This window comes from Fusarium redolens, assembly GCF_020744475.1.
Source record: "Fusarium redolens strain MPI-CAGE-AT-0023 chromosome Unknown BKA55scaffold_10, whole genome shotgun sequence".
Lineage (NCBI taxonomy): Eukaryota > Fungi > Ascomycota > Sordariomycetes > Hypocreales > Nectriaceae > Fusarium > Fusarium redolens.
This window is the reverse complement of record NW_025763673.1, coordinates 525,181-542,799: the sequence shown is the minus strand read 5'-3', so window position 1 is coordinate 542,799 and position 17,619 is coordinate 525,181. Positions and strand designations below refer to the sequence as shown.

At 53.3% G+C, this 17,619-nt stretch overlaps 3 protein-coding genes and 1 non-coding gene across 4 annotated transcripts; 2 read left to right on the top strand and 2 right to left on the bottom strand.

The window, feature by feature from the left end:
• Positions 1 to 2,091: 2,091 nt before the first annotated feature.
• BKA55DRAFT_t193 lies at positions 2,092 to 2,186 on the top strand. The gene has a single exon. It is a non-coding gene; the product is annotated as a tRNA-Ile (tRNA).
• A 99-nt stretch (positions 2,187 to 2,285) lies between these two features.
• Positions 2,286 to 3,549, bottom strand: BKA55DRAFT_571601 (uncharacterized protein). Its single transcript, XM_046193085.1, has 2 exons — positions 3,515 to 3,549; positions 2,286 to 3,465 (listed from the first exon to the last, which is right to left on the bottom strand). The coding sequence occupies exon 2, from the start codon at positions 3,375 to 3,377 to the stop codon at positions 2,475 to 2,477; it is 903 nt and encodes a 300-aa protein (XP_046047948.1). The 5' UTR covers positions 3,378 to 3,465; positions 3,515 to 3,549; the 3' UTR covers positions 2,286 to 2,474.
• Positions 3,550 to 6,040: 2,491 nt separating this feature from the next.
• BKA55DRAFT_739393 (uncharacterized protein) lies at positions 6,041 to 8,017 on the bottom strand. Its single transcript, XM_046201416.1, has 2 exons — positions 7,321 to 8,017; positions 6,041 to 7,256 (listed from the first exon to the last, which is right to left on the bottom strand). Exons 1-2 carry the CDS (start codon positions 7,876 to 7,878, stop codon positions 6,447 to 6,449), a joined length of 1,368 nt encoding a protein of 455 aa, XP_046047947.1. The 5' UTR covers positions 7,879 to 8,017; the 3' UTR covers positions 6,041 to 6,446.
• Positions 8,002 to 8,676, top strand: BKA55DRAFT_571589 (uncharacterized protein). Its single transcript, XM_046193084.1, has 2 exons — positions 8,002 to 8,445; positions 8,495 to 8,676. Exon 1 carries the CDS (start codon positions 8,200 to 8,202, stop codon positions 8,386 to 8,388), a length of 189 nt encoding a protein of 62 aa, XP_046047946.1. The 5' UTR covers positions 8,002 to 8,199; the 3' UTR covers positions 8,389 to 8,445; positions 8,495 to 8,676.
• Positions 8,677 to 17,619: the final 8,943 nt, after the last annotated feature.

The following is a 17,619-nucleotide window of genomic DNA, read 5'->3' as shown; positions in this document are numbered from 1 at the left end:
TCAACTTCATAGATACTTGCGGCGCGTCGAAGACTTATTTTTGGGTTATTTTGAAGGGCCTGAAGTGCAAGAAGTATTCTAGCCTCATTTGAAGACCGTGACATACTAGGTGGTTGAGAAATATCTAATTAAATAAAAATGTTGTAGGTTGAGGGATTTTTAGAGCACTTGCTTATCATAGACGTTATATAAAGTTAGTGTTCCTAAATGCAATTTCTCGGGGACGGCTAGGCTCTTGTCGCACCTCCTCGTCTATATCCCGGTCTCAGTCTCCGATGGAGCCGAAGCCGAGGTGTTGGACAATCTGCACGACGCAGGGGTTTCTGCGTGCTGAGATGTCCAGCTCAGGGTTCCTTCACCCTAGTTCCATAAGCTTAAAATCCTACCGACGGTGAGAATCAATAGTTCTGGAAAATACTGCAATTCTATACACCGTGTTGTAGGCGCTAAACAAAGTCATGGGGTCAGCCAAAATTGCCTTTTTGAATTTTGCGGTCGCCAAGCTAGCCTTTTCGGGTCTTAGCATAAAATGTCTCCAGCCAACCAGATTTTAGCGGTCACACCCTAGCTTCTTTCGATTTTCGCGGTCACTGCACTAACCTAATCAGGATTTAACGGTCAATAATTCAGGGGCACCTCATTTTCTCTATTGTTTTCCATAAGGGAATCAGCACTTAGGTTTTCAAGACCACAACTAAGATTCCTTATCCTATATAACTCTTTCCGGAAGCTTAGCTATTGGAAAATATGAAGATATTTTTTTTTAATGATTAGATCTATATTCCTGTTGTAGCTGCTTGTTAAACTCAACAAACAATGCCGTCACCGCTCGACTGTGACGATTTCCTCTTATGGATTAGTACATTTTTTAGAGAGCGTTACGATTCCCCAATTTGGCTAGCGCAGATAAGCTGTCCCATATTATCATGAGGTTCGTGCGACTGGATATGAAACGCCCCGTACTTTGCGGTCGTGCATCTTGTTGCATCAGGGACTTCGTTCCTAGCGACGTAAGATTAAATGACTATGCCCGAACACACGGCTGCTCAGTTTATTATATTCTTTAGATAATTCTTATTAACTGACTGGTGCCATCACTGATCTCGGTGAAACTAGTCGTCTAACCTTAGCTGACGAGAATTGTCTAACGTACATGTGTTGAATGTTGGGGGGGGTTCACCCTCAACTTCAGGATTAAAGTTCAGGATTAAAGTTGGCAGTCCTAAACTTAGATCGTAGGGCTTTCATCTAGGACTTTCTAGGACTTAAGTCCTGAAAGGAACCAGTCGAAGATATAAGGTCTCAATGGTCTTTCGATTGCGACAGGATCAAGGAATATACACACGATTCACCTTAAATATCTAACAACATGATAAGCGAGTGCAACAGAAAAGCGAGTGCAACAAAAAATCCCCGCAATATATATCTTCTCAATTTAATCAATTAATTTTCAACCACCAAATATGTCAGACCCAAATATTGAGGCTAGGATTCTTCTTGCACTTCATGCCTTTCAAAATGACCCAGAATTAAGTCTCCGACGCGCCGCAGGTATCTACCAGGTGTTGTTTATTTGCGCAGTAGTGCTGGGTGAAAATATATTTTATGAAACTTGATTGTTTATTATTGAGATGAGAGTTCTTCTCGGATTTATATCTCTAGGTGATTTCATCTAGGACTTTGAACTCTAGATCTAGGACTTTCAGACTAACAGTCTGAATCCTGAAGGGAAGGGGGATCCCCGGATATTCCAACAATGGTTGCGAGTCGTCGAAATTTTGACCTTCATCGTCGTCCTCATCTTTTGTATCAATGTCGTCGTCGGAAATCCAAATGGGGGCGTCCCTTGATTCTCCAGTAGCCGAAAGTGCCTCTTCGCCGCACAGCTATACAGCGGCTGCTTGAGAGGCAGGGGGAGTGAAGCTCTGCAGTCTAGCATAAGAGGTTGTCGATGTCATGTTTGAGTTACCGTGCGTCGGAAAGTCAAGGGATAAGGGGGTAGCTCTGGCAGTACGATGAAGCGGAAGATGGGCGGGCATTGTCCAGAAGGCCGGTTCTTCATCCAGCGGGGCAACCGCATCCACCCAGATGGTTTCCGAAGCTCAGTTGGTTAGAGCGTCGCACTAATACTTCATACCGAGTATCCGGTGATGCTAAGGTCTTAGGTTCAAGCCCTGGCGGGAGCAAGTCTCTCACGCCTCCGGGTTTTTTGCACTTTTTGCTAAACGATGTTGAAGTTGTCGTTGGTCCAAGTCTTACTAATCGCCATAACTGACATGGTTGAACTCTGACCGACAAAGTCACAGGCTTACAACTCTGGAAGGGTCTCTGATTAACTCTGGGATTCACTGTATTGTATTGCAGGTTACTCTGACGATCACATGGTACCCGAGACCGACGGTCTTGGCCATGACCATCTGCAGCTTGAAATGATGTCTCGTTGTCGTCTCTCTATATTCCTTACATGAACCCAATTAAACCCTCTGGCCGAACCTGCCCCTACCACGTCCTCCTCTGCCGCCCCTGAACTTGCCAAACCCTCCTCTCCCGAATCCTTCCTGGTTCGGGTTTGTCTGGCCGCCAGCCTGGTCTGCAGGGGCGGCAGTCGGCTGGGCTGCTGGGTCGGCGGTCTGGTTTTCCTGGTCACCTCCTTGGTTTGCAGGATCCTCAGTCGGTTGGGCTGCCGGATCTTCAACTTGTTGGTTTGCCTGGTCATCGTCTTGACCGCCATTCTGCTGGTCACCACCCTGATCGGGATTCTGCTGATCAGCCTGGTCGCCGCCTTGGTTACCATTTTGCTGATCGGCTTGGTCACCGCCCTGATCACCATTCTGGCGGCCACCGTTCTGGCCACCCTGATTGTTGTTCTGATCACCTTGGTTGCCGTTCTGGTTTCCCCCTTGATTGCCACCACCCTGACTATCTACAACCTCAAACTTGGTGCAGTCATCCTGCGCACCTCTCTGGGCAACAGGCATCGTCACAGGCTGATGGTTCTGAGCAGCAATCATGGTGCACACGCGGTACACTCCCGCGGGCAGGCCCCCCTCGACAGTAGTCGACAGCAAGCCTTGGCCGTTGCCGTCGTCGTCAATACCCTTGAAGAAGACGAACTGACTCGGGTCCGGAGGCGTTGTCGATTGCAGCTGGCCAATGTCCTGGACGGTGACGTGGCAGTGCCCAATGATGTCACCGTTGCTGTCGAGGTCCTGCGGCGCAGTGTAGTACTGGGTAGTGGGATTGACGAAGTTGCCCGCGGCCAGATGCGACGTCTGCACCTCGATGTTGAAGGTAGTGCCGGCTTGCAGGGTCACTCCGGGCTGGGGGTTCGTGATCATGGCAGAGATCATGTTGGAGGTTGCGGGGATGTTGCCCATGGGGATACCGTTGCAGGAGCCTGTTTGGATCTGCTCGCCGTTTGTGATCGTCCGGCCATCACAGAAGTTGATGAAGTTGTTGTCGTCTCTGCAGAGGGTCAACAGCTAAATGGTAGATATGAAGAGGCTAGACTTACGTTGCCGACGCTGCTTGGCCATCCTTGATGCCCTCGGTGCCTGGCTCTTGGCCCGTCTTGGCGCTGGCGGACTGGATCAGATTGTCCTTCAAGCAGCTGTCCTGGCTGCCCCCCTGGTTGCCTCCTTGGCCTCCCCCGAACTGCCTGACAGAGACCCTCGAGGCCCGCTCGAGAGGGCTCCTGGCGATGGCAGAGCTCTCGGCCAGCCAGACTGAAAAGATAAGAGTCAAGAAAATATGGCGAAACATTTTGTATTTTTTTTTTGAATGAATGGATGAAATAACAAGAATATAAGCCAAAGATCAACTTAGGCGAAGAAAAAAGCAGAGTGTATGAATGGAACCGCAACGTAGTTACCTCTTCTGGTTGAGAAAGTGGAATGATTCTGAGGCTTTATACTGCAGTTGACTGAACTCCCTCGCGCATCCCCTCCGAGCCCTCCCCCTAGTGAATGCACTTGGCGGCTTTAGGTACGCTTCAAGTTGTTAGCTCAAGGGGCTTGTGGCCTTTACCCCAGCCTGCTAGTCTCCACGATCCAACGGCCGCCAGGGTCGCATCCACGTCGAGGCTAGGCGAGGGGCTAGCAGCGAAACTCCCCTGCTCTTGGTCTCCCGCCAGATCGGGTAAATCTGATATACTAATCGCGGCGGGACTGCCCTGATGCCGGGACCAAAACGGGGTGCACGTGGAGGAGGTGGCATAGGGTTGGTCCTTGAGACGACGATGAAACGTGTCACGACCAGCAAACATTACCATGCAGTACCCACCCACCGGTAACACCCACCTACCGATAAGCAAAAAAAGTATTTCCCCATACAAAATGCATTTTTTCAACAACGCGGTTCTTGGTCTAGCTTCAAGCTATCTGCTCGGGAAAAGCACTATTTTGTTGGAAATTCCATGATGCTCGACAACATCACGTTGCTTTTTAGTTTACGTAAGAGGCTTGGCCGCACACAACCAATGTAAAATTTCTGCAGATCGCTCTCCATGGCTTGGCCTCCTCCAACCTTGATGAAATCTTTTACCTACACTAGGCCCCTCTAGTCGTCTTTAAAATGCCTCGAGGATCTTATATACAAGATAAAGTTGTCGAGGCAATGTTAGATGTCACAGATAACGGACTTTCCCGGAACCAATCCGCCCAGAAGCACGGCATGCCCCAAACGACTCTTTCAGACCGATTAAGAGGTCTACCGTCAAAGTCTGAGGTCACCCAGCCTGCCCAGCTGCTATCCAAATCCCATGAGTCCAGATTAGTCACCTGGATACGTCGACAAGAGGCCTTAGGCTATGCTCCTTCTCACAGTCAAGTTCGAGCTACCGTCACTGCCCTCCTACGACAACAGGGCAAGGAGAGGCATATCGGCGTACACTGGCTGGCCAGGTTCATGAAACGACATCCACTTATAAAAACGAAGATAGGAAAACGTCAGGAGGCGTCTAGGTTCAATTCTTTTACCCCAACCGCGGTCAATTGGTACTTTGATATCCGCGAGAGCGAGTATGGCTGGATCAAGCCTGAGAACACTGTTAATGTTGACGAGGGCGGAATCATGGCTGGATTTGGTGAATATTTGTCGTTTCTCTCAGTAGACCCACTGATTCATTCCGATTCTAGGTTTGGATTCCTTGGCTATTGGCAGTAGTGACCCTAAGAGGAAGGCCTTCCTCAAAGGCCCTCAGTCCCGTGCTTGGACTAGCTTTCTCGAAGCCGTGACTGCAGATGGCCGCCTTCTGAAACCGGGGATTATTTTCAAAGGCAAAGAGCTTCAGCAACAGTGGTTTATCGATGAGCTCAAGGAGGTAGCCGACTGGTACTATATCACGTCCGACAATGGCTGGACAGACAACCATATCGCAGTCGAGTGGCTCAGAGAGGTCTATCTTCCCCAAACGCAGCCGGAAGATGAGTCTGATGCGAGGCTTATCATATTAGATGGCCATCGAAGCCATGTATCTGTGCGTATCTGCCTGTTCTGGATCTTGTGAATCGAGAATGTCGTTGACTCTAAATCCAGGATGAGTGGATGGCTACATGTTTTTTGAACAACGTATATTGTTGTTACCTTCCGGCTCATTGCTCGCACGGCCTACAGCCGCTGGACAATGGCGTGTTCAATGCCTCTAAGGCTGCCTATCGTAAAGAACTCCAAAAATTGACAAGCCTGACTGATTCTGCACCGGTAAATAAGGTCAACTTCATCAAGGCTTATGCGAAAGCCAGGGAAGTGGGTATGACGAAGAAAAACATCCTCTCAGGCTGGAGAGTGACGGGAAACTGGCCGATTTCACGACGGAAAGCGCTCATGCATCCTGAGATTCAGCCAGACAAGAAGGAAACGACGCCCGGGTCAGACGGCCACAGAGACGGGCAAGTCGACTCTGATCATACGCCAACGACCAGCCGCCACATCAGAGATCTGGGGAAGAACAAGAGCCCATCAACAAGGAGGCGCTATTCTGTGATATCGAGAGGGTTTGAAGCTCAAGAGTCAAAGATCGCCTCTCTCGGCACCAGAATAGCCAGTCTGGAGGAGGAAGTTGGCCGGTTGAGCAGAGGCAAGAAGAGGAAGGCGATACCGAATCCTAACAAAAGGTTCATGACATTGGCCGAAGCTCTAGTGGCTGGTGGCGCTATTTCGGAGCCAAACGAAGCAATTGAAAGGGCAGATGCTGTTGAGGATGTGATCGAGGTAGGAGGGATGGAAGAAGATGAGAGGTCAAATTCGGAGGAGGAAGAATTAACTGTGGTACGCACGCGGGCAGGACGTGAAGTTAGAATACCGCGAAAATACTAAAATCCACTTAATTCTAAAACGAAATTCGAAAATTATTTCACTCTTATTATTTTTGGTGGATTTCTTACATCTGGTTGAAAAATTGCATTTTGTATGAGGAAATTTTTTTTTTGCTTACCGGTAGGTGGGTATTACTGGTAGGTGGGTACTGCATGGTAGATGAGGCCACGCAGCACAGATGCCGCCTTGCTCAGTGCAGCCTCAGTGGCTCGGCAGAAGAAGTAGGACAGGAGGCTGTTGGATCCCTTCTCTAGCTCGTCGACGATGCCGCACAGGAGCATAGTCTTGCCTTTACCAGGGTCGCCTTTGATCCAGAGCAGCCGGCTCTCTGGATCGTCGCGAAATCGCTGGAAGTCGGCGTGGTCAAGAATCCAGCGATAAGAGTCCCTGAGTAGGCCGCCCTTCGTGTCTTGGATTCGCTTCTTATCCTCGCGAGGATCAGTCACATGCAGATCCTGCATACATTTCTCGTACTTGTCGTCTTGGTGTCTCTTCTCTTGCTGTCGTGTTTGGTCCTCAATGGCCGCATGGATGTCTTGGAGATTCATCTTTAGAGCGCTTGCGGCGTCCGTGAGTTTCCGGAGATAGATCTTGCTCTGCTCAGTGTTGTATTGATCCGAGTCTGTTCGAACAGCAGCCTCGGCATCCTGGATCTCATCGAGCTGGCCAGCCGAGTCATCCAGTCGGACCACATCCCTCAAGACCACAGCAGCCCAGTTGCGGTGGTAAAGGCAGACGCTCTTTATCTGATACGACAGAAGTTTCTCGTAGAGCCGCACGACATGCTTCTCCAGTTTGACTCGCAGTCCCGCGGAAGATTGCTCGGCCTTGTTCTCGTCGAGAAGCAGGGACACTAAGTTCCAGTACCACTCCATTCTCGACAGGACGTAGGCGATGCCTTTGCGATTGTAGCGTGCCTCGGTGACGGGGTTCGAAAGGATCTAGCAACTGTTAGCGAGGGATTATCTATCGTTCTCTTCGGCCTCGAAAGTTGATCACACCCACCTCTAGTCCAAGGCAGACGCCGATCCAGGCGACGGCGGCTTCCGGAGCAGCATGAACCGCCTTATCCACTATTCCCCTGACCGCTTGCACTGCTTGCAAGCCTTCGTCGATTCCTCGCTTGAAGGACGCTGCTTTCTGCGTCCGGTCTAGTCCATCCTGGACTAACTGCTGCATTTGGCGGCATCGCGTCTCGCGAGCCCCCCCTATCTCGTTTTCCGTTGATTCGCAAGTAACAGAGCTCGGGTCGTTTCGGTGTATTCCAACTGATAGGATCTTCTCGTACGCTTCGACCAGTTTGGGCTCGCTCGCTTTGAGCTCGTCGTAGGCCTGGTTCCAAAGTCGCTCTTGTAGACTCGGCAGCGGTGAGGTTTCAGCATCTGTTGAGGTGGGTGGAGAAGGCGTTGGCTGAGATGTTGGTTGAGTTGCTGGTTCGGATGCAGGCTGAGACGGTGTCGGCGAAGGTATTGGTGGTGATGGGGTGGAGGTAGATTCTCGGGGAGCGGGCTGCAATAGCCTTCTGGCCTTGAATTTGGCTTTCTCAAATAAGCTAGGTGCCATCTTCACTGAGAGGACACCTTGGCCTTGTTGCGCGATATGGCGGTATCAGCGAGATGGCTTCTCCCTCGATCGATGATGAGTCAGGATGACGATGGAGTGTCACGACTGACAACTCGGGCAGCAACATCTTTGCGGGATTTCTCGTGCGGGGAGGGGAGGCGTCAGCAGCTGAAAAGGAAGTCCCTGTAGCTCGGCGTAGCTTGCGAGGCCAGAGCAGCGCTGCCCTCAAATCAAACAAATTAAATGCGTGGTCATATTTGATTTATTTGACACTTTTTGGAACTGAATTTGTTGTTTGAGATATTTGATCAAACATTTCAAATGTTCCAAATCTCAGCGCCGTGGTTCTCCGATGTTATTCCCGGCCTTCCAGTGGGGCTATTTGTTGCGACCCTAGACCTTGAGCACGCGAACCTCATCTCTTCAGCCAATCGCTACTTGCCACCAAAGACCAAGCCAAACCCTACCAGCCGGAATACATCCAATATTCACCAAAAGATCATCTCCTAGGCACCATGCATGATCTCAAGTGCAGGCTGTGCTTATCAGCAATTTCATAGACCGCAACTGGAAAACGGTCAAAAAAGCCTCTTAATCATGATAGGTTTCCTGGTACATTTACTTGCCGGTCGGCAAACGCGGCACCTCTCCTAATCGCGCTTGACGGCTAAGGGTGAGCAAAACCAGGCCGGTGGAGAAGGGGTTAGTAGTAGTAGTAGTGTTTATTACGCCCGGGAGAACGGACCTCATAGGGCCTGTGGCTACGCTAAGCTATTCACGTATTCCCCGCTTTTCGTCCATTCTACACAAAAGAAAGCCCTACTGCTCTTCCTGTTCTTACTTTTCTAGCCCCGTTTGCTTGACACTGCTTGACAGACCTGCTTGAAGGCCAACCAATACCATCTCCAAGTGTTCAGCATCCTATCTTCAGCAGCTGAAGCATGGTCTGTCAACTTGAGGCTGTTTGTTGTTAGTAATCAGCTGTGATGTTAATATTAGTAGTCATTTGTTTTCTCCTTCTCAAACTCCTTCCTGGCTCAATCTTCCTGTCGCCATCGCAAATTTTTATGTTATGTTATGTTATGTATATTTTTCGTCCGGGGGGCCGTAGGCCCCGAAAGTCCCCTACTGGGGCACAGGACGTGCTGAGCTAGAGAAATTGGGACCTATCTACACACTAATTACAGAATACTATGACTTCCTCTCGAAATCCAATTCTGCAGACGCGTCGATAGACCACACACTATCCAGCATATCAACGGCACAAATGGCGCATCTTATCGAGCCTGTTACCGTCCATCGCAAATTTATGTATGTATGTATGTATGTGTATTTTTCGTCCGGGGGCCGTGAGGCCCGTAAAGTCCCCTATTGGGGCACAGGACGTGCTGAGCTAGAGTCTCTAGTGCTAAAATCTACGTAAAGCTTTCGCAAATTACAGAACAGACCACTATCCAGCATATCATCGGCTCAAAAGCGCGTCCTGTCGAGCCTGTTACCCGTCAGCGGGATGACCAGGTGCGAAGAGGGCGTCGGCATGACCGCACGAGGCGGCCGAGCCGTGAGAATAAAGAAAAGAAACAAAGAAAAAGGAGGGAAAGGAAGATAGAAGGAGAGGAGGAGACACAAATGCATCTCCGATCTGCCTCGTCTAGTAACGAGTGCATATCCTTTCGAAGAAGGCGCTTGACTTGGTCAACTTGATGTACTTGTCGAAGTTCCTTCCTATTGCGAGGTTGACCGCCGCAGTCGGCGAGGGGACGAGCCTTATTCGACACTGCCGCGGTACTTTCCTGCAGTAGAAGACATGGTCAGGTGCTTTGCGTCGTCCGCACGAGCAAGTCATCCGCGCGTCGTTGTGGTTGAATCGTTCGTGGTATGCGGCGAAATCCCCATGAAGGGACCTTGCCGCGAGTAGGTGGTGCAGGGCAGCCCGAGGGAGCGAGAGTTCTGGTGGGCAGCGTATAGTCGCCTTGAGATTCAATCTCTTATATTGCTCGGGAACGGAGGTTGTCCACCATGTTTCGAAAGCTTCTTTTGGTTTCTGCCTCGCCACCTTTCGCAGGTATGCTAGCGTCGGCTGAGCGCCTTCCGGTTCTGGCAGCGAGGACGCTGCCTTTGCTAGTTTATCGGCTTGTTCGTTGCCGGGAATGTCCGTGTGGCCAGGTATCCAGCGCACTTGTGTAGCTCCGTGTGATGCAGCTAACGCCTGGAACTCGACGAAGACTGCTTGTGAAGAATCAGACGGTGTGCCCCGTAGGCATGTGGCGGCTGCCAGGTTGTCTAGACAGACTACAATGTCCCGTGCCGCCGATCCTGGGAGGTTGAGAGCGGCCTTAAGGCCCTCCAGTGCTCCTGTAGCTTCAGCGTCAAAGACCTCGGCAGATCCAAGACGGCCCGAGCCGTCGCAGATAGAGAGGTCCTTCTGGTGAATGGCGAAGCCATAGCTGGCTGCTCCCTCCGAGGACAATGAGCCGTCTGAGTATACGATCCAGGTGGTTGGGTCTACTGCCTTAACCCACTGGAGGAAGGCCTCGGCCGATTCCTCTTTCGGGGCTGTCTGTAGGGGTGTATCTTGTCCCTTGCCGAAGCATTTCTGCATGAGGGCTGGTCGTGGACAGGGTGCGAGGAGCTCATTGGTCCTCCGAAGACGGGTTCTGAAGCTGCTCTCTGTTGGAGCTTGGTACTTCCGCTTGATGAGCTGATGGTATGTGGGTTGCCTGGGTGGAAGCGTGCGCTTCGCGAGGGGGTGAGCCTCATCAAGGGATTTGAGCCGGGCGGAGAAACGGTATCGACGTGCTTCAAGAAGCTGAGTGATAGGTGGTATCCCGCTTTCCCGATGGAGGATGGCGATTGGGGTCGTCTTCCAGACAGGGAGTATAGCTCGCATAGATTGAACTATAGCCTTGTTCATTCTCTGCAAGAGATGTTGGATACCTGACGGCCGGTCTTTAGACGGTAGCTCCCACCGCGGTCGGGTTGCCCCTGGGTACCATACTTCGGTGCCGTAGAGCAGGACTGGTTCAACGCAGGCCCTGACGGCACTCCGTACAGCGCTGGGAAGCGGGCCGTGTATCGTGTTGGTGAGTCCTCGCAGATGGTAGGCGACAGCCTGTGACTTAGCCGTCCACTTCTCTGCGTGGACTCGGAATGACAGGCTGCTGTCCAGCCAGATGCCTAGCCAGCGCATTGCTGCCTCGGGGTGCTTCTCGACATCGCCATGGCGTATTGCCGGTGCGGTCTCGAGCTTGCTCCGAGAGAAGTGCATGACTTCGGTCTTCTTGGGGTCGAAAGATACCTCGTTTGCGGCGCCCCAGCGGACCATTTCTTCGACAGAACGTGATGCCGCAGCGGCCGTTTCCTCGACCGTGTCGCCGACGCACAGGATGGCTGTGTCATCTGCATAGCCGAACCGGCCTTGAGGGTTGCTCAGTCGGTAGATGGGCTCTGTATATAGCAGAAAGAGGATCGGCGATACCGGCGATCCCTGAGGGAGACCGCACTGGAGAGGAGAGAGCGGGGTGATTGTATCTTGGTACCTAACACAAGCAGATCGGTCATCCATAAAGGATCCGGCCCATCGGGCGAGATGTTCGGGCCAGCCCTGTTCCCGAAGTCGCAGAATCAGTCTGTTGCGCAGGACAGTGTCGAACGCGCCTTGGATATCCATCGTGACCAGCGTGGCCACCTTCTTGCAAGCAAATGCCTCCTCAATGTCGTGAACTAGGGCGGCTACGAGGTCTGTCGCAGACCTCTTTGGAAGCGCTCCAGCTTGTTGCGGGTGAAGGACTCCATAGTGAATGCATGCCCACGCGAGACGGCGCGCGACTAACCGTTCCAGTCCCTTGCCGAGACAGGAGAGCAGAGAGATTGGTCGCCAGGCTCGCGGGTTCGTCAGGTCTCTGCGTCCAGGTTTGGCGATCATGACCACCTCGGCCGCTCTGAAAGGCTTTGGGTGGTGGCCCATGGCCAGGCACCCCTCGAAGAGGCGGCGAACGTGTGTTCCGATAATATGCCATACTGCTGTGAGGAGCTTGACTGTGATGTTATCTGCCCCCGGCGATGTATTCCCGGTGCGGAGGGTCGCATCCTGTGCTTCTTCCAGGGAGATTTCCTGCGGGAATGGGATCGTTTTGCGAGGGCTGACCTCGATCCAGGGATCTTGGATATCGTCCTCAGCAGTCCGACGCTCTAGAGTCGCTCGCCGGAGCGCGTTGGCCTTGTCGAGCTGGGTTTCGTAGACCACGTCGTCCACTTGGAGTGGAGGCGGTTGGAAGGCTCCTGGCGATCTCAGCCATCGGACGGCCTTGAAAACGGAGCTGCTATCTGAGAAGCTGTTGATTAGGTTCCGCCAATAGAGCCTTTTGGCGCGGCGGACCACACGATGGAAATCTCGCTTGGCTATTTGAACCTCTTGGTTGAATCCGAGAGGGTACAGCCTTCTGATCGGCCGATACCCAGCAGCAGCAAGGGCGCACTCTTCGGTCCACCACGGAGCGTTGCGTGCCCCCTTCCTCGCAGGCCGGCCCGCTGCCTTTGCTGCTGACTGCAAGAGGCTCACTAGTGTGGATGCGAGCTCGTCTAGTTCTAGTGGGCTCGAGGCGGCGACGGGGATCGCCGTCGATCCCAGCTCTACGATTTCGACGAAGCGCTTGAGCTCGTCGTCTGTTGTTGCCCGGATTTTGCCTGGCTGTGTTGGGGCCGGCTCGACATTTGGGAGCGTTAAGCTAAGGGTGAAATGATCAGAGCTGGTGGCTAGGTGGTCCTCGACATTAGCTTCAGCGAGAGGTACATTCGAAAAGGCGAGGTCGATGGTGTTTCCATGTGGGTTTGTGGGGATGTCTGAGGTGTTCAGCAGGCCGAGGCCATTTTCTGATGCCCAGGAGGCAATCTCGTGGCCGCGGTTCGTAGTTAGACCTGTCTGCCATGTGTGATGTCTAGCGTTGAAGTCGCCTGCCACGAGGCAGCGATCAGGGATCGGCCATTGCAGCAAAGTATCCAGCGCATCCCTTTCGTCGTTCTGGCGATAGAAGTTGACTACTATTGTATCGTTGACCGAAAGCCACAGGATATCGCGGCTTTGGTATGGTCGATTCTGATCTGTCGAGAGCTTAGAGTCTCGGCGGACGTACGTCATGACTCTAGGTCGAGTGGAATTGCTGTTCCAGGCTTCGACTGGAGAGTAGGTGTCGTATGCAGGATGGGTCTTCGTGAGGCAGCGGGAGTTTGCAGTTGTCGTCCATGGTTCTTGGAGGAGCACGATGTCGTATCGTTCAGAGTCTGCCAATGCAAGGGCACAGTCGTGGACCGGGGGAATCTTGCCGACGTTGGCTTGAAAGACCCTGAGGGTCTTTTTCTCGCATCTTCGTGCTCGCGGGCGCCTACTCGTGCCCATGATCGTGGGGACGCGTGATCAGGGCGATGCGGCGCTTCCTTGGGGACCCGGGTCTTGGGTGCTCGGGTTCCTCCTCTGCCTCGGGGGTAGTGGCCACCATGATGCAAGACGGCGCTCTTGACGCGGCCGGACTGGGAGCCTGAGGGCTCGATCTTTCTAGGGACCTGGCGCTATCCTGCTGTGGGCCGTTTTGCTGTAGATCAGGTGCGTGCCGTTGCGCTTCTACGTTGCGCTGGCGAAATGTTTCAGCGCCCACAACTCGGATATGGTCCCTCTGTTCTTTGGTCAGTCGGCGGAAAACGCCATGTACCTTCTTCGGGCGTGCTGGGCAATCGGCGAAGTTGGCGCTGTGCGGGCCGAGGCAGTTGGCGCATTGCTCGGGTGCGGTACAGCCCCCGGAGTCGTGGCCGGCGGCCTTGCCGCAGCGTTTGCACAGGGGGAGTCGATGGCAGGTACGTGACCGGTGGTAGCCCAAGCATACATTGCACTGCCTTGGCCGGTCGGTTTTCTTGATCAGCCTTGCTGGTCGGCTGCTGAAGAGGCGCCAGTATTTCTTGACTGGCTCCAGGAAGGACACAAGTAAGGTCTTCGTTAAGGGGTTGTCAGGTTGATGCCGGGCGGGCCGTATGTTGACGGGTTTCTGCCCTGTCTGGATTTCTATTTCTTCGTCCACGGCTGCGTCGCTGTCCGCTTCATTGCCATAGAGGTCGGTCAGCTTGCGAGGGTAATCTGAGACCAGGTAGGTAAACCACTCATGCCTGGTCTCTACGGCGGCGGCCCCTAAGTCGGGTGCCCATTCAGTCTGTCTCTGCACGAGGAGGTCGCGAGTGGTTATGTCGGCGGTAAGGACGGCCCATCCGGACCTGACTTGGAGTACGCGCGGGATCTTGCGTGGATCCACTCCGAGTTTCCGGGATATATGGGCACGGATTGCGTAGTCGTTGTGGGCCCTGGCCGGAGCTTCGGCATCCAGCCGGATGAAGACACGGAGATCCACTCGGAGTGGGGCGCTTATGGTCGGTTGTCCCTGGCGATGAGGGGGCTGTTGTTGTTGACGTTGTTGTTGATGGTGTCGGGGTTGGTGGGCAAGGGCGTTGTTTGCAGCCGGGAGCGAGGCCGCGATGGCGCTGTAGGTAGTAGGCGCGGGAGCAGATTTGGCATCAGTGAGCGCCTGATTCCAGGAGTCTAGGAAGCTGTCGGCAAACTTTTGAGCGAATTCCCGTTCAGGCCCAGTGGTGAACTGTTTCGCTGCTTCTTCGAATTTAGCGCAGAAGGCCTGAAACACCTTCAACTTGGCATTGTACTCCTCCGCACGGTCGCGTGCGAGCTTAGTGGCTGCTTCAATAAGGGAGACTGGTTGCTGTTCAGTAGTCGGGGCAGGGTCAGAGGAGGGGGCGGGATGGGCGAGCTGGGCCCCTTCCGTGGCCGCAGCAGCAGAGATCGCATTGAGAGGCGAAGACGGCGTTTGAGCCGTCCTCCCGAAGGCGGGCGGGACCCCAACAGGTCCATTCACGACAGCGGGGCTGTTTTGTAAGAGGGCAGTGCGGGCTCCTCGATTGAGATTGGCAGGAGTATGGATTCCCAGGTCAAAAGGGTCCGGGACAATAGGCGGGCAGGAGGTGGCGGATGCCATCGCCGTCGCCGTGGGCTGCGCGAAGCGCAGGATTGTGGTTGTTGTGGTGCACTTGTTAAGAAGATTGGTGTAATTAGGGCTACTTTCTTAACATCTGCATGCCAAGAAAGTAAGATGACAAAGGAAGGTGTATGCCATCGCAAATTTGACTGTCGCTCGCACCGCCTCCAGGTTAGGTCTCCACTTTGCTCCGTCTGACGCCGACTTTCCACCTAGAAAGAAGGAAAGGTTGCCCATCATGTTTTGTCCTACTCGACGCATGGCATCACGCTCTGCTTCCCATCTTGTGCATCGGAACAGAAAATGCTCCATTGTCTCTGGTCCACATCCACATTCACACATGTCCGACTCTGCGGCCCCGATCTTGTTGAGGTAGCTGTTGATCTTCGCCATTCCCGTGCGGAGCTGCGAGAGCACTCCGGCTTCTCGTCTCTTGCAAATGTCGTATAGTGCTTGCGTATGTTTGCCTGGTAGGGCCCGATCTATCCGTTTGGAGTAGTTGCCTACATTGTTGGGTAGTTTCCGTTGCTGATGCAGCTGCGACACTGCCAGCCTGAGCCGCGTGGAGCGGGCCTGGTACGGTAGCGATTGCGGCGTGCATCCCGCTCTGGTAGCCTTCTTGGCTTGTCTCTTTGCTTCACGAGTCATGCTGAGGTCATCGTCTCTGGATGGTACCCAGATCATCTTGACTCTATTGTTTCCCTTTCTCAGTCGCTCGATGTGCTCGTAGATCTGACGGATGGAGGTCTGGCCTGATTGCTGTTGCGGTCGGGCAATCGCCTTGAGTGACGACTGGCTACTTGACAGCACCGTAAGCTCTCGACATTGTAGACCATCCGGCATGCATCGCAATGCCATCGCTATCGCCTCCAGCTCGGCGGTGTACGGGTTCTGATCGTCTCGTGACCCGAGCGTGGCCGAGTACCTGGCCACTATCCTGTCTGTTTGACCAGGCGATCTTTGGGCCACGATGCCGCCCATACCCACTAGACCTCCCCTGTCGGAAGCACTGGTCGCGATGACAATGTCGTTGACGTTCTTTGCAGCTATTTTCGCCGCTTCACGATCGGCCTCGCGTACAAGCGGCACCCGGTTGTACCACGGTGGTACCGCATAGGCCTCAATCGTTTCCATCCGCTCCGTTCCGCTGCCTTCATACGCAAGCGCCAGCTTCTTCAACGGTGACATGTATCTTCGACTCGCCGACACCTTGAGGGCTGCTAGCGGGTGCGTCTTTGGCACCGTCTTGATGTTGATGTACATCCGCATGCCTGCTTGAGCATGTCGCTCGCATACCGTCTGTATGTTGGCTTCTGCCTCCATCACTGCTGTCGCGACTGTCCGGAAAGCACCCGTGATGGCTCGTGCTCCTATCTTCTGAGCCCTGTTGAACCAGCTCAGTGCTCTTTCGTTTCGTGCATGCGACCACACGACCGAAGCGTAGTCCATCGCCGGAGCGACGGTCGCCGTAAACAGCTGCCTAGCCGTGCGTGGAGATAGCATCCTCAGTCTTCTCAGGCACATGGCCGCCGTGAGACCTCTGGTGGCCGCTTCAGCCATGTGTTTCTTGAATCTTAGTCCTGCATCCATGATGACGCCCAGGATCTTGGCCTTCCGCTTCGGCTTGATCACATCTCCCTTGATCGTGAACGGTATGCGGCTGGTACGGTCGATGACGCGGGTAAAGTGCACGATGGTCGTCTTGTCGCACTCAAATGTCGCTCCGCTGCGTCTTTCCCAGTCCAGTGCACGGTCGATGATGGCCTGAATGCCCTCTCTGTTGTCTTCGGCCGGAGAAGGGGTTAGTTGGCCGTCTGTCTCCATTGGATTAAGCATTATTGATTGAGGACGACTACGCGCTGTGACAAATAAACATCAACAATGACGCGATGCTTGGTGTTGTGGGGCTTACAGGGGGTCAGCGCACTGATATGTGAGCTTGTATGATGGCTCTGATTGGCCTGGTCTAAGTGCCAGATGTATGTTATGTTATGTATATTTTTCGTCCGGGGGGCCGGAGGCCCCAAAAGTCCCCTGATGGGGCACAGGACGTGCTGGGCTAGAGAAAATCGGATCTATCTAAATGCTAATTACAGAAAGCTATTGGTTACGATGGGGTTAGTCATTCGCGACGCGAACCTAGACTTACCCTCGAAATCCAATTTCTACAAACGCGTCGACAGACCACGCACTATCCAGCATATCATCGGCACACATGGCGCATCGTATCGAGCCTGTTACCCGTCAACGGGATGACCAGGCGTGGCTGCTAGATTGCAGCCGTTCAAAGCCTGGTGTCAGGAAAGCTGGGATCAGCCTATACACGCGGCAGCTCGAGACTGCCTCAAATGTTCTCGGCCGGGTGAAGGGCGTGTCAGCGCCCTTCATCTGGCCGAAGACATGTAAGAGAGAGAAGTGTGACAAAAGAGATATGAACAGATAAAGAGGGAAGGAGAGTCGCAAGTGCGTCTCGGGCCACGGTCGCCTAATAGCGAGGGCAAATCTTTCTAAAGAACGCGCTGTTCTTGGACAAGTCGACAAATTTGGTGAAATCTTTTCCTATAGCGAAGTTGACCGCTGCATTCGGTGAGGGTGCCAGTCTCATCCGATAGCGCGGCGGTATCCTTCGGCAGTAGAAGATGTGATCCGGTGCTTTGCGTCGGCCACATGAGCAGACCAGGCGTGCATCATCGTGGTCGAATCTCTCGTGGTA

What these genes read in the sequence shown, in the direction of transcription:
- BKA55DRAFT_571601 (XM_046193085.1), bottom strand. Translation starts at nt 3,377, where the DNA reads ATGGGCAACATCCCCGCAACCTCCAACATGATCTCTGCCATGATCACG.
- BKA55DRAFT_739393 (XM_046201416.1), bottom strand. Translation starts at nt 7,878, where the DNA reads ATGGCACCTAGCTTATTTGAGAAAGCCAAATTCAAGGCCAGAAGGCTA. An exon ending in GCGTCTGCCTTGGACTAGAG is followed by an intron (nt 7,257 to 7,320) that starts GTGGGTGTGATC and finishes AACAGTTGCTAG; the next exon opens with ATCCTTTCGAACCCCGTCAC.
- BKA55DRAFT_571589 (XM_046193084.1), top strand. Translation starts at nt 8,200, where the DNA reads ATGTTCCAAATCTCAGCGCCGTGGTTCTCCGATGTTATTCCCGGCCTT.